This window comes from Anastrepha obliqua, chromosome 5 (genome assembly GCF_027943255.1).
Source record: "Anastrepha obliqua isolate idAnaObli1 chromosome 5, idAnaObli1_1.0, whole genome shotgun sequence".
Taxonomy (NCBI): domain Eukaryota; kingdom Metazoa; phylum Arthropoda; class Insecta; order Diptera; family Tephritidae; genus Anastrepha; species Anastrepha obliqua.
Window position 1 is genome coordinate 129,050,607 of NC_072896.1, and position 15,851 is coordinate 129,066,457.

The 15,851-nt window shown below is 37.8% G+C and overlaps 1 protein-coding gene across 3 annotated transcripts in view; it reads left to right on the forward strand.

The window, feature by feature from the left end:
* Positions 1-208: 208 nt before the first annotated feature.
* Positions 209-15,851, forward strand: part of LOC129247047 (unconventional myosin ID-like) — a 35,502-nt gene continuing 19,859 nt past the window's right edge. The window contains exons 1-2 of one of the 3 annotated variants that reach the window (XM_054885914.1): positions 209-542; positions 2,807-2,990. In XM_054885914.1, coding sequence (XP_054741889.1) covers positions 2,899-2,990 — 92 coding nt within the window. In that variant the 5' untranslated portion in view covers positions 209-542; positions 2,807-2,898. The remainder of the gene's footprint in view (positions 543-2,806; positions 2,991-15,851) is intronic. The other 2 variants (XM_054885915.1, XM_054885917.1) reach the window with 2 other exon arrangements.

Here is a 15,851-nt window from a genome sequence, read left to right on the forward strand (position 1 = left end):
TTTAGATGTCAAAGAGTCCTGCTTCTCTGCTGTTGACTTGTTTGTTTACATTCTTATATAAATTTAGTATTCATGCTACCAACTTCCAAAAACAAAATAAATATTAATGTTGTTAGTGCTCTCCCGAAACCACCTTATATGAATTCGCTTAGCGTAGCTGCTTAAATTTGATAAAAGAACGCCGTTGTTTAGCGCCGGCTCGATTTATTAAGAGCAGTTACTTGCGCGACAAACCCATTGAAGAAGTGTGAATAAGTGCTAAAACAGTTGACTTAATTTTTGTTTTCCACTTTTGTACTGGTTTTCCGATTTTGTGAAACTATTTAAGTTTTTCCTCGATTATTCGAGTGAAACTAAATCAAAATAAAACATACAAGAAATTATTTACATTGGTCGGTTTCAGAGTATTTCGGTTCGGAGTGGTTTTCTTCGTGTGTTTCTTCGATGCAATGTTTTCGATTGTGCCATTTTTAAGCAATATATAGTATAATTTGTGTTTTGTATTTCTGTAATTGGATTGTGGAAAACGTATTTCTGCGAATGTAAAATACAGAATTAATATACATTTATCAACTTCAATAAAACTTTGTCATAATGTTCATATGTATATGTGTGTGTCCGTCGCAATATTTGTGGACTGAAATTTTATTTACAAATTTAGCAAAATACACTTCCATTTGCCTTTGCGTTATTAAATGACTGCAAATGTCTATATAAACATACAGTATCCAGCCAACTATTGGAAATACCTAGTATGCTCTCTTAAGAGCCAGAAAGTTTTCTCGTATTTGGTCCAAAACGACCACAGTATAGTGCTTATAGTTTTTAAGTAATTTGGAAATTGTTGCTTCAGTCTCATATGCACCTGTTCAGACAAATTAGCCACAATGACGAGATTTACCGTCAACAATCATCAAAGCTGCTTCAGTTTCCGTTTTGTGATTAGAAAATGCGCCAACATCGATAGTTTTGTATATTTCATTATTCGTAATTCTATTTATTAGAGTTCACTGAGAGTACAGGACATATTAGGGGAATTCACATTAAGCTGGTTGATTCGTTACATGACATTTTTACGTATATATAGGAGCCCTCACTCCAATTTCGTCACATTGGCGGTGTTATGAGTTGGCAGTTCGGCAAATATGGTTTGCTGTGATTTATTTCTGTGCTTTTTAACCTATATCTGTAGAGTAATGCTATTCCACTGGAAGAAAATATGGGTTAGCTTTCCTTTATGGCCGAATTTGTTTCGCATATAACGTCGCAGTGGGCGGGCCGAAATCAACGTTTTTCACATAAGCACGTTGCTAAGGGATCGCACTTTTCTCTAAAAGCAGTGTTATTATAAACTTTAATATTAGTTAATTTTACAAAAAAGTTGACTAATCTCTCCATTACTAACGCAATGTGTTTGGATGTTGGGCGGAGGGGAGAGGACGTATCACCACCCACCACCCCCATAAGAAGGAGCAAAGACCCACCATTCTAACTATGAAAGTCTTAATCTCTTAAGGTCCCTATAGAACTCTAGGTAACTCGAAGGAATATGAATGTATCATAATTTTTAATATATGTAGGCCCACGTACTTAGAGAGTACAAGTAAAACTCTCATAGTAGTAATGGAAGCCAACTCAAAATGTTACATTGAAAACTCATATTATTAATTGCAGGATATAAAGTAATGTGGTCATTTTTGTTTCGCTGATTATGTCATAAAGTCCCCCATTTATTGCTCATTGGGTTAACCATACCGGCCGTTCCAATGTTTGAACGATTTTAAATTCTTTTAATAAAATAAAATCCAAGAGCCATAGAGTTTCAGTTTTGAAAAAAAAGAATATATTTTTGGAAACGTCCATTCAGGCCACGCCCCCTTCTCCTTCGTTCACGATCTCTTTAGCTATCGGCCATATCGAAAAGTTTCCAGAAAATTTTCATTGAATTATGATATTTTTGACTAGTAATTACTTCTTTCTTCACATTTTGATATATTAAACTCAACTTCGTGCGTCGCGGTCAGATGCCAATTGTCAAACAGCTGATTGTTATTTTGCCAACTACTGATAGTGAAGTGCCCGAACAGATTTTATACGTAATACTGTCAAGTAACGTACCAACGAGCTCGGTTTGAATGCCCCAATTTTTTTCGCCATAACTTCTAATATTTGTATGGATACTGCACCGACATTGCTATAATTCGTCGGATGTTAACATATACTTTAAGTCAATTTTATGCACAAATACAATACAGTAGGTTCTGTTTTTATGCGGTAGATACGTTCCGCAAGAAACAGCATAAAAAAAGCTACTAGTTCTATAGTAAAACTATAGATACGTTTCAAAAGTGCTAAAACCGCATAAATCTGAAATAATGTAATAAAATCGCATAAAAAAGGGCACTAGTCCCATATTATAACTATAGATACGTTCCATAGACCGCATGAATCTGAAATAATTAAATAAAATCGAATAAACAAAATATTGTATTTTTGAAAATTATATCTTTATTTAAGAAACGTCAGAATCGAAAAATGTTGGCGTTCGTTTAGGATTTGGCGTAAAATCACTTTCGTCACTTGAGGAAATGTACACGTCTGATCTAGATAGTTATGCAGGCGGTTCCATACTTGTAGGGTTAGCATTTCTGATGTAATCTGTGATGAGTTTTTGCTTAGCTGGTTTAGAATCTTGTTTATATGTACAATTCCCGATAGGTCGACATGCATTTTGTAATTAAAAAAAAACCGCACTATTTCAAAACCGCATAAAAACAGAACCTACTGTATATAACTTTTAATGCAGCAATTTTTACAACTCTAAAAATACTGTAAGAGGGTTTGAAACTGCACTGTGCTTTTTTACCTTACACAACTGAGAAAAGGAATATTTTTAAAATGGCAATGGAACAACGAGATGTCGGTGTCAGGGACTTCGTGCTCCTAGACCAAATAACAATGGAAAAATTTATGGACAACTTGCAAAAAAGGTAAGTGACCCATAGCAGCAATATGATTTAAATTATATGGCAATTATCCAATTTATGCGGCACATGGAGAAATTTATAAAAAAAGTCGAGTGAGGCGTATTGACCTCACTATTAATAATCTGAACGCGAATTGATTGTTTTCACCGTACAAAAGTTACTAACAAATACCACTTTTAACGAGGTAATATATTATATGTTAACGATGTTTTCTACAAAAACTCAGTGAATATTGGCAATAACTTAAATATATATCTAACTAGCTTTAACCCGGAGGATGGTTCCATGTGTAGAAGTCCACGCAAGTGGGGAAAGTTACTGATCGCCATTCACTTGGGAATGGCCAGGACGATTCTTCTACATATGGTTCAAGCAGCTCACAACGGCCGGGATTAGCCCACGTATCCTCTGGGTAGCTTCCGAACATCCGTTCGGGAGTGAGCTAACGTGAGAAGGCGAAACATTCCAGGATAGCTGGTTGTGCGTTGGGTTTGGGACCCGCCACTTAAAAACCGCCCCCAATGAAACGTTTTAAAAAGCCTCGGATGAGACCTCCCTATACTGATGACGACCCCTGCAAACGAACTAAGGATTATGATTTGAGGGCATGCACCTGGAATGTCCGGTCCCTTAATGGGGAAGGTGCCTCTGCCCGGCTGGTTGATGTCCTCGTGAGAGTAAGGCTGACATCACTGCCATCCAAGAGATGCGATGGACGGGGCAAGGAAAGAAAACCATGGGACCTTGCGACGTCTACTACAGCTGCCATGTAAAGGAGCGCAAATTCGGTGTCGGATTTGTTGTGGGAGAGAGACTTCGTCGCCAAGTACTGTCGTTCACTCCGGTGGACGAGCGTCTCGCAACAATCCGCATCAAAGCCCGTTTTTTCAACATATCGCTAATTTGCGCCCACGCCCCGACGGAAGAGAAGGACGATGCGACCAAAGATTCCTTCTATGAGCGCTTGGAACGTTCCTATGAGCGCTGCCCCCGCCACGACATAAAAATCGTGCTTGGCGACTTCAACGCCAGGGTGGGCAAGGAGGGAATTTTTGGTCCCACAGTCGGAAAATTCAGCCTGCACAACGAAACATCCGGTAACGGACAGAGGCTGATCGACTTCGCCGGGGCCCGAAACATGGTAGTCTGCAGCACCAGATTCCAGCATAAGAAGATTCACCAAGCCACCTGGCTGTCTCCTGATCGAAAAACGCGAAACCAGATCGATCATGTTGTGATAGATGGAAGACACGCTTCTAGTGTATTAGATGTACGTACGATCCGAGGACCCAACATCGACTCGGATCATTACCTTGTTGCAACCAAACTGCGCACCCGCCTCTGTGCAGCAAAAAACGTACATCTACCTACGCAAAGAATGTTCGACATCGAAAAGCTGCAATCACAACAGACAGCCAGAAGATTCGCCACTCGACTCTCACTCCTGCTCTCGGAGAGCACTGCCCAACAACCCGGCATGCGCGAGCAATCGAGCAACATTTCTCGTTCCCTTCGTACCGCCGCCGAAGAAGAAATCGGATTCCGGCGAGCCCGAAAAAACAATTGGTACGACGAGGAATGTCATGCTGCCGCAGAAAGAAAGGATGCCGCCTATAGAGCCACGCTGCGATCGGGCGCAACGCGAGCCATGTGGGATCGCTACAGAGAGCTGAAAAAGGAAGAGAGACGTATTATCCGAAAGAAGAAACGAGAGGCCGAAATACGTGAGTGCGAAGAGCTTGAGATGCTGGCCAACAGGAACAACGCCCGAAAATTCTACCAGAAAGTTCGGCGGCTTACAGAAGGTTTTAAGACCGGGGCGTTTTCCTGTAAGAACAAAGACGGCGAACTGGTGACTGACGTACAGAGCAATCTTAGATTATGGAGGGAACACTTCTCGAACCTATTAAACAGTGACAGCTGCGCATGTCACCGAGAAAGTGAAGATCCCGATACCCCAATCGTTGACGACGGAATTGTCGTTCCGCTACCCGATCATGACGAGGTGAGAATAGCGATAACGCGGCTAAAGAACAACAAAGCTGCGGGCGCCGACGGACTGCCGGCTGAGCTATTCAAACATGGCGGCGAAGAGTTGGTAAGGTGCATGCATCAGCTCCTATGCAAAATATGGTCGGATGAAAGCATGCCTGCCGATTGGAATTTAAGTGTGCTCTGCCCAATCCATAAGAAGGGCGATCCTGCAATTTGTGCCAATTACCGCGGGATTAGTCTTCTAAATATCGCCTATAAGGTTCTAGCGAGCGTATTGTGTGAAAGGCTGAAGCCCACCGTCAACCAACTGATTGGACCTTATCAGTGTGGCTTCAGACCTGGAAAGTCTACCATCGACCAAATATTCACAATACGCCAAATCTTGGAAAAGACCCATGAAAGGAGAATCGACACACACCATCTTTTCGTCGACTTCAAAGCTGCATTCGACAGTACGGAAAGGAGTTACCTGTATGCCGCTATGTCTGAATTTGGTATCCCCGCAAAACTAATACGGCTATGTAGGATGACGTTGGTCAACACCAGCAGCGCCGTCAGAATTGGGAAGGACCTCTCCGAGCCGTTTGATACCAAACGAGGTTTCAGACAGGGTGACTCGCTGTCGTGTGACTTCTTTAACCTGATGTTGGAGAGCATCGTACGAGCCGCAGAACTTAATCGCTCAGGCACAATTTTTTATAAGATATGATATTGACATCATCGGCCTTAACAACCGCGCTGTTAGTTCTGCCTTCTCCAAACTGGATAAAGAGGCAAAGCGAATGGGTCTGGTGGTGAACGAGGACAAAACGAAGTGCCTCCTGTCTTCAAACAAACAGTCGGCGCACTCGCGTATCGGCACCCACGTCACTGTAGACAGTTATAATTTCGAGGTTGTAAAAGACTTCGTCTATTTAGGAACCAGCATTAACACCGATAACAATGTCAGCCTTGAAATCCAACGTAGAATCTCTCTTGCCAACAAGTGCTACTTTGGACTAAGTAGGCAACTGAGCAGTAAAGTCCTCTCTCGTCGAACAAAACTAACACTCTACAAGACTCTCATCATGCCCGTCCTAACGTATGGCGCAGAAGCTTGGACGATGACAACATCCGATGAAGCGACGCTTGGAGTGTTCGAGAGAAAGATTCTGTGTAAGATTTTTGGACCTTTGTACGTTGGCAACGGCGAATATCGCAGACGATGGAACGATGAGCTGTATGAGCTTTACGACGACATAGACATAGCGCAGCGAATAAAGATCCAGTGGCTACGTTGACTGGGTCATGTCGTCCGAATGGATACAAACGCTCCGGCTTTGAAAGTATTCGATGCGGTACCAGCTGGTGGTAGCAGAGGAAGAGGAAGGCCTCCTCTGCGTTGGAAAGATCAGGTGGAGAAGGACTTGGCTTCACTTGGTGTGTCCAACTGGCGCCGGTTAGCACGAGAAAGAAACGACTGGCGCGCTTTGTTAAACTCGGCCAAAATCGCGTAAGCGGTTATAGCGCCAATTAAGAAGAAGAAGAGCTTTAACCCGCGGCCCCGCTCGCGTAGGAGTAGTTTTGAGGGATTTAGGATATGTATATAAAAGAATTACAAACAATAATTTCATAGAAAATAATTTTTTATTAATAACAATAATATTACAATACCCGGCATCCGTTGCTATGCCTCGTTGAATAAAATCAAAACAACCAATCACAAAAATATCAAGCAAAATTATTTTTATTAATTTTCTATCTCAAACCGTTTTTGAACTTTGCATTTGGGTCATAGTTGAACAGCTTATGCGGATTATGAAGTCTAGAGTGTGCTATAAATAGTGGGAAATAGGAAAAACTAAGATTTTTTAGATTAAACTTAAGCAAATATTCGATTATTAGTGACGAATGAGAGTGGCGGCGCGGCCTGTGGGCTGTGGGAAGGGAGTTCCATCATAAAAACATGCCTATAACCTTCATTGGGTGAAAATATGAATGTATAAAAATTTTTACGTAATTTGGTGTTGTCATTTCGTAGTGATGCGCAGACAACGTACAGACATTCACCTTTATAGTATAGATAAAAATCAATATTTCTGTAACAAAGCAGCTTCCTTAATTATCAAATGTGCGGTCTTGTGGATGTTTTTAAAACTTTTATCGAGTTTTCTTCGTTCTAGGACACCTTTAATTGTCTTCTTAGTTCTGAAGGGATCGCCTTCATCCAGTTTTTTTTTCTTCATTTGAACATTCCCGGTATCGTCACAACGTGCAACGGTCTGCTGAACAAATCTTCTGTTCCCATTATGTCTTTTCATGGACTTCACATATGGACTTGCATATGTTGTCTTGCCCTGCAAATGCAGTTCTAAAACAAGCTCACGTTTCACATCCATGATGCAGAAAACTTTGTTACCTCAACCTAGTTACTTCGCTCTGTAGTTTTAGGATGTATGCCGATAATATCGATACTGGTAGCCGCCGTAGCCGAAAACGTCCGAATGTACTTTTGCCATCAAGCTTCTCATAAATAAGCATCTGCCGTTCGGAGACGGCATACAACTTTAGGCCCCATATTTGGTACAGCATCAAGACCCACACATAGAAGTGCCTGTATCTAAAAGACTAAAAATTTCCTCTCTTTTGTTGCTACTTGGTAATTTTGTTGTATTTGAATTGTGCCAAACGTAAATTGCTTAGGAAGTTATTGCGTATCAAACATTTGAGTCATCTTTTTTTTGGTCCTTTTTCTACCCTTTAAAATTTCCCACCAACTTTTGAATTGTCGACTCATTCGGACCATTATTTCCACCAAAAAACACAAATTTTGCGATATGTTGATATTGAAGATCGACTATTTTCATAATAAGTTTCTATAATTTTGACGCATTTCTCTGTCCAGTAAAATTGCAAATGTGTCTACTTGACAAATGCCAAAGTTGACATAAAAAACGGACTAAAAAAAGGGATTATCCACTACTGACATCTATGCGCCATTTTTGAAAGACCCCTTATTTCAATGCATAAATGCTTTGGTACATAAGGTGGAGAAAACCTATGAAGTCGTCACTTAAAACTATTGTTAACAAGTACATAAAAAACAAATAAAAAATATCTCGCAGAATTTGAAATAAATTTCTCAAAGTTCATTTCTCTTTTGGATAATTTTAATATCGAAAATAAAGAGTTGCTGCATTCAGTCCGGACCGAACTTTATATACCTGCGCACATTTTAAAATAATTAAATTTGGCTGGCTGTCAAACAAACTTATAGACAATATGGATTATAGTCTGTAACATCAGACGAACGGACGGAAATTTAGTCTTTAAAATAGTTCTATATTAAAAAGAACCTATCTCGATAGGATCAATGCATGCACCAAGCTTGGGCGAACTTTAAAAGTGCTAAGTTGTTATCGAGATATATGCATTTACTTAAAAAAGGGCACGGTTAAAAATTTTACTTACGTCGCATTTATTTTGTTGATTAATCATTTGTGCTAAATATGAGCAATTTTATTTTATTTATTGTTCTTTTAAAGTTTCATGAAATATAGTAAGTTTTGCTTGAGTTGTCGTGCACACGGACAAACGGACGGACGGACATATATGGCTAAATCGGGTCCCGCATCATTCTGAGCATTTTGATATAAATGGGTCTATATAAATTCTAATACCCTTGTGAATAAATGCACGCCGGTATAAATTTGAAGAATCGCATAAAATTTAAAATAGACTTTTCAAAGTTCATTTTACCCTACGATAATGTAAATACTATATTTTAGCGAGGTAATATAAGTTCACTTACCAAGGCGCTAAGGGCCATGTGTGATTAAGCCATAATAACGCAAAGCATTTTGTTGTTTATATTTAATTTCTAAGAATAGACAGATATCTATGTAGTTGTTATCTTTAGCCTGAAAACTATTTATGGTATTCCCTCTTCAACTGAGTCGTAGACGTTTCAATATATTTACTTATAGTTTGCTAAACTAATAACAATATTTTGTGCGTACTGAAGTTTTATTTATTTTTGCTTTTTATAATACAAGTTTTGAACCCTAATAATTTGAATTACAAATTAAGAAAAATATGCTATCATATACTTATTTTACATTATTCCGATATAAGCACTCGTTGTATATATAGTATGTATGCATATAATTATATTTTTTAAATAAAGAACATAAGAACTAACTGACTAATTCACTATACGGCAACCGTGACTACCTTTCGGAAGTGCGTAGGTTGGAATCTCCGTCCATGAAACACGAAAATGATATTATAGAAAAAGTTGTTTCTAATAGCGGTCGCCCCTCTGGCAATAGTAGACCCTCGAGTGTATTTCTGCTTTGAAAAAGCTCCTCATAAAAAAGCATTTGCCATGCGGAGTAGGCTTACAACTGTAGGTCCCTGCATTTGTGGAACATCATAAAGACGTACACCACAAATAGGAGAAGGAGCTTGGCCAAACAGCCAAAAGGGTGTAAGCGCTAATTATATATACTAGGATCGCCCATACGTCGGAATTTCGATGTTATTCGACGTTATATAAATACGGAGAGCAAAATTTAGTCATACCTTTGTTTGGTATTTATAGTCATAAAAAAAGTTGAAACATATATAAATGGATAGCTTATGTTGAAACTTTTTACATGATATATGTGAATAGATCTAGTAAAATTAAATGTGTATGAAGCGATCCTATATTTGTGTATTTCAAAATCATAATTTTTTTTACTCATGAATTGGATACATTTAATTTCATGTATTGCGGAAAAAAAATTTATTTTTTTTTGAAAAACCATAATAAAAAACAATCATTGATTAATCCTTGACCATCATAATTTCTGAATCAAATTAATAATAGTATTGTTTCACAATATATAAGTTTTCAGTTGTTTTATCAACTTTTATATCATGATACATATTATAACATGATATATAATAATATAGGTAAAATAGTGTGATTAATTTTACCTGCACTTATTCACTTATGTATCTTTTTTAATACAGTGTGTAATATATGCTATCCATTGGTATATGTTTCAACTTTTTTCTCTGACTATAAATACTAAAAAAAGGTATGACAAAGTTTTGCTCTCCGTATTAATATATAGATTATATGTATATGAATATATATATAATTCGGAGAAGAGATTAAACCTTATCGTATCTCTTGTTATTGGCGACCGCTGTAGCCGAATGGGTTGGTGCGTGACTACCATTCGCAATTCACAGAGAGAACGTCGGTTCGAATCTCGGTGAAACACCAAAATTAAGAAAAAAAAAAACATTTTTCTAATAGCGGTCGCCCCTCGGCAGGCAATGGCAAACCTCCGAGTGTATTTCTGCCATGAAAAAGCTCCTCATAAAAATACCTGCCGTTCGGAGTCGGCTTAAAACTGTAGGTTCCTCCATTTGTGGAACAACATCAAGACGCACAACACATATAGGAGGAGGAGCTCGGCCAAACACCCAAAAAAGGGTGTACGGGCCAATTATATATATATATATATATATATCTTGTTATACTTATTGTATATATCTTTTGTACTTATTGTATATATGTAGATGTATTTACCCAGTTTGATTAAAATAACTTAGTTTAATGCCACAGGACAGATGGCCACAGTATTCCTTACGGAAGTTTATGCCATCTTGAATGTGGCGTACTGGCTAATTGAGAAAAAGTGGCGGGGCAACAGTATTGGAATTTGTAGTGACAGTCAAGCTGCACTGAAAGCCCTTGCTAACCCACGCTGCTCTTCGAAGTTAGTCGGTGAATATAAGACAAAACTGAACAGTGTTGCAAAACACAACAAAGTTAGTCTTATTTGGCTTACTGGACATTGTGGTATTACAGGGAAGGAGTTAACTGATAAATTGGCTAATGAAGGCTCTGCAAGTATGCCACTAGTCATTGAACCCTTTCTAGGTGTCAATTCTGTCAAGTGATTGCCGTATTACAAAGGAAACTACTTTTTAAATTTACCTTTAGTAGGACGAAGAACGCGTCCCATAGTTGGAATCAACAAATGCGAAAATGCAAACCATAACATTTTGACAGCAGACCACTGTGCGCCGGGGATTATTCCCTTATCGCTTGCACCTTGAAACTACAAGTTCTACCTTAGATTGTGAGGTATTTTGTTCGATTTTTGTTTTATAAGCTTCGTAAATAGAAATACGTGGCCAATAAAAAATTCTAAAGTTAGTCCCATGTATGCAATCTTATCGTGTTTCGCTTTCATACCAAAAGTGTAATTTCAATGGCAAGTACTTTTGATATACTTCTTAGGAATAAAATTTTCCATAACTATTTCACTATCTTATCCAATTGAAATTGTATTGATAAGATTTTAATTTCACACAAACATCATTTAAATTATTAAATTTTTAAGGCTTCTTGACTTTATAAATTTCTGTATTATATGGTATGCAAATTGTAGTTTTGACTTATTTTCCTTCATTAACCTTCGCCAATTAATTTTAAACTACAGGGTGGCTGATGAAAGCCGCTACCAAAAAAAAATTGAATAACTTTTTTTTCTTTTTAAGTTATCTGTTCCATTTTTGTTTTAATTTGCAGATTGATCTTTAAAATTTATTAAAATGGATAACTGGGACACGCAAACAAGAATTTGGATAGTCCGACGCTATCACGCACTGGAGTCCGTAGTTTTGGTACAGAGAGAGTACAGGCGGATGTTTGGCGGCGATCCCCCGAGCAGATGGACCATAATGAGACTGGTGAATAATTTTGCTGAGTAAGGAACAGTCGCAAGAAGGCCTTATCATCGAAACCCACCAGTTCGGACGGAGGAAACGATCGCTGCTGTAGCTGCAGCTATACAAAGCAATCCAAGGGTTTCAACAAGAAGCTTATCTGCTCAACTTGGTGTCAGCCGACAGTCTTTGCAAACAATAATGCACAAAGATTTAGACTTTTTACATTTTAAACTGCCTTTTCATGTCTGATGAGGCCCATTTCGATTTAAACGGCAATGTGAACAAACAAAATTGTCGAATATGGAGTACTTCTAACCCACAGATACTCCACGAGACGGAATTGCATCCTCTTCGCGTGACAGTGTGGTGTGCGGTTTCTTCACGCTGTATTGTCGGGCCTTACTTTTTTGAAGAAAATGGTCACACCGTTACGGTTACTGGAGACCGTTATTTGAAAATGCTGGAAGAATTTTTCTATCCAGAACTACGCCGAAAGAGAATTCCTTTCAACTCTGTGTGGTTTCAACAAGATGGGGCAACGTCTCACATAGCCCAGACTGTTATGACAGAGTTGCGACGAAAATTTCCCAATAAACTGATTTCAAGAAACTCCGAATTTCGTTGGCCTCCCAGGTCGCCTGACCTTACTGCACCTGACTTTTTCTTGTGGGGTTTATGTAAACAAGAAGTTTATAAAACAAAGCCAACAAATTTGGATGAACTAAAACAATCCATTCGGGCAACAATTGCGGCTATTCCTGTCGCAACTCTCAAAGCAGCAATGAACAACTTTTTACTAAGATGCCGCACTTGTGTCAACGAGCATGGGGGGCATTTAAATTCAATTATTTTTAAAACTAGTTAAGCTACATTTAATAAAATTTAATGACCTTCAACTTGAAAAAAATAAATGAATTCCATACACTAAAAAAAAAGTTATTTGAGTTTCTTAATGTAGCAAAATTCATCAGCCACCCTGTATTAATTAAAGCTGTTAGTAGTTAAGCGTTCGATTTCGTTACAAAATCTTATGTTATGAAGCATACCAGAGTTTTTCAGCTTGTTGCGCGAATTTATGTCGGTGGTCTTCTTTCATTGCTCACAATTTTTTAACTAATTGACTTTTAAGCGAAACTAATTATTAGAACTTTCTATTATCCACATACCTTTCTTTTTTATTATTATGATTAATGTTTGCCTTGTCTTGCATTGTTATTTAGATATGAGCTAAAGTTACGGTTTTTTAGAGGGTAGAGGGCCGTATTTTTATGGTGATAGGTTAAAATAATGCTTATTTAAATAGTTTTAAAGTTTTCTTCTTTAATTCAATAAAAAAATTAAATAAACTTCGGTGTAGAATGGATGATCTGAACATAACCCTATTAGTACGAGTATTTTTGAAAGGTGTGTAATCAGCGGAAAATGAAAAATATCGTTCGGGCTGAAGACAGATTTTTAAGACTCATGCCGGGGATGTTGCCAGATTTTAGTATATTTGTCTGCCAACTACGATGGTGAAGATGTTAACGCTTGCCGCTCACTGTAAAAAAATGTGAAACTATTCATCACCGTTATGTGGCCGTCATATAAAAATCGGTGCTCTCGGAAGCAACACTATAAGCTTGCACAGACAACGTCTAGGTAAAGTTATCGTAATATTGCCACACCGGTTTCCAAGGATACCGTAGCTTAAGCTCGGTTAATTAAATTGCAATTTTTGTACTGAACATAAAATTATGTATTTATACATACTTACATACAGCTATGGGCAGAGAAATATAATTGTTTCCTTTAAAATCGTTTTGCCCGAAAATGGGAAAAGGGCCCGCCCCACTGCTCATTTGAAAAGAAAAATATTATTTGGGTCATTTACGAAAGAGGTACAAAGGAAACCAAAATTGCAAAAATAATGAGTTGTTCATGTAAAATGGTATACAATGTCATGAATGTATTAATACAGAAAAAAATCTGCTGAAGAAATAAAGTTCAAAAGACGCATACGCGAAAGTCTATAATTCAGCAAGGCAAAGCCATCGTTAAGAAAAGTTAGCGTGAGGCTTTTAAGCCCTCTTTCGAGCGATAACGCTGGAAATCAATGAGGAATATAGACAGAATATATCAAGCAAAAATAAAAATGAATTGTATGAACGTGCTAGCGATACTGTCGAAAGAAAAAAATATATATCAAGCACGTTTGTCTTTCGCCAATGCCCGTAGAAACAAATACATAAAATTCTGGAAAAGAATACTTTTACGGGCGAAACTAAAATTAATATGATTGGTTTTGATGGGATGAATTTTTTTCATTGTAAAAAAAAAACAAGACTCAATTTCCTGGTAAACAACAAAAACCGTAAAGCCCGGTGGGGGTAACTTAAAAGTTTGGGGAATGGAGTGGGACCATTAGTTAGAATAAATGGCAATATGGATAAGTTTGCTTATGTTGGTATTCTCAGAAATGCGATGCAGCTATATTTCTTCGAGCCCATGCCACTTAACTGGTTATTCAAGCATGATAACGACTTCTGGCATACAGCAAAAGTGGTGAAAAAAATTATATAGCGTTTTTCAATAGGTGCGCTTTAACTTTTTTCCGATAGGGAGGACGAACGACGCAATATTTTTTATTTTTCGCTTGTCATTTGTAAACTTCATTAGTATACATTTCATCATGGAACGCTACACACTCGAGCAACGATTGCAAATCGTGCAAATTTTTTATGAAAATAATCGTTCTGTTGCTGCTACTTTAAGAACATTACGGCCATTTTACGGTGAAGCTCACTTTTGGCTCAATGGCTTTGTCAACAAGCAAAATATGCGTTACTGGGCAGAAAGCAATCCACACGTGATTTATGAGGCACCGTTGCATCCCGAAAAAATCACTGTTTGGTGCGGTTTACATGCCGGCGGCGTAATTCGCCCATATTTTTTCGTTGACAAGAACGATCGCCACGTTACTGTGAATGGAAATCGATACCGCGACATTAATTGAATTGTATGGACTTAGACGACATGTGGTTTCAACAGGACGGGGCCACAAGCCACATAGCACACGCTACAATTGATTTGTTGAAGAGTAAGTTCGATGAGCGCATTATTTCCAGAAATGGACCGGTCGAATGGCCGTCACGCTCGTGTGATTTGACGCCTCTAGACTATTTTCTTTGGGGTTATGTGAAGTCATTGGTCTACAGTAACAAGCCGGCGACGATTTGTGAGCTCAGAGCCAATATTGAACGCGAAATTGCTGGAATTTCGGCCGATTTATGCAAAAGAGTGGTCGAAAATTGGGTTCAACGATTGGACTTCGTAAAACATGCACGCGGTGGTCATGCAAAAGAAATCGAATTTCATACTTAAATGTATATGTTCAAACTCGATAATAAAAAAAAAATTAGTTAAAAAAGTCAAACCGTTTGTGTTTTATTAAAAAAAAAAGTTGAAGCGCTTTTACTGAAAAACGCTTTATAAGATTGAGGAAAAAATTTTTAAATACCGATGAACTATGCGAAGAGTATAGCAAGCGTGGAACTACATTCCTTTGGAAAAAGTTAATAGAAAGTTTACCTCGCAGGTGTGAAACAGTTTTTAAAAAACCCGACAAGTAAATAACAAACAGAAATAATACCAATTTGAACTAACTTTGATAAAATTCCGATTTTGTGATCTCTTTCTGATTGTAGATACTGGATTTTTATTTATTTTGCGTTTTTTTTTTTTTTTTGATAATACTGAAATAAAAGAATATATTTGTGCAAAAATACTTGTCTTACTAGGACATCCAGTAAAAATAATCATCGCTATATGTTATTAAGGGGAAATGCCCTATTTCTCTATCCATAGCTGTACATATGTACTTATATGTATATAAATACATACATATGTACATTAGAAAATAAATTGCTTCATGATTCATTTGTGGCGTTTTATTATACATGCATGTATATATACGTACACATATATGCGTGTGTGACGCAGTTATAACACTGTTTTTACTTTATGTGGACCTCTTAACCTTATTACAATTACAGCGCACATATCCGTATTTAATAAGCTCCACTCTTTACTTCCGTTTTAACATTTTTTTTAACATATAGAAACTAAACTTGGTTGTAAGCAAATATGCCTATTTACGCATCAATTCTGATTTTT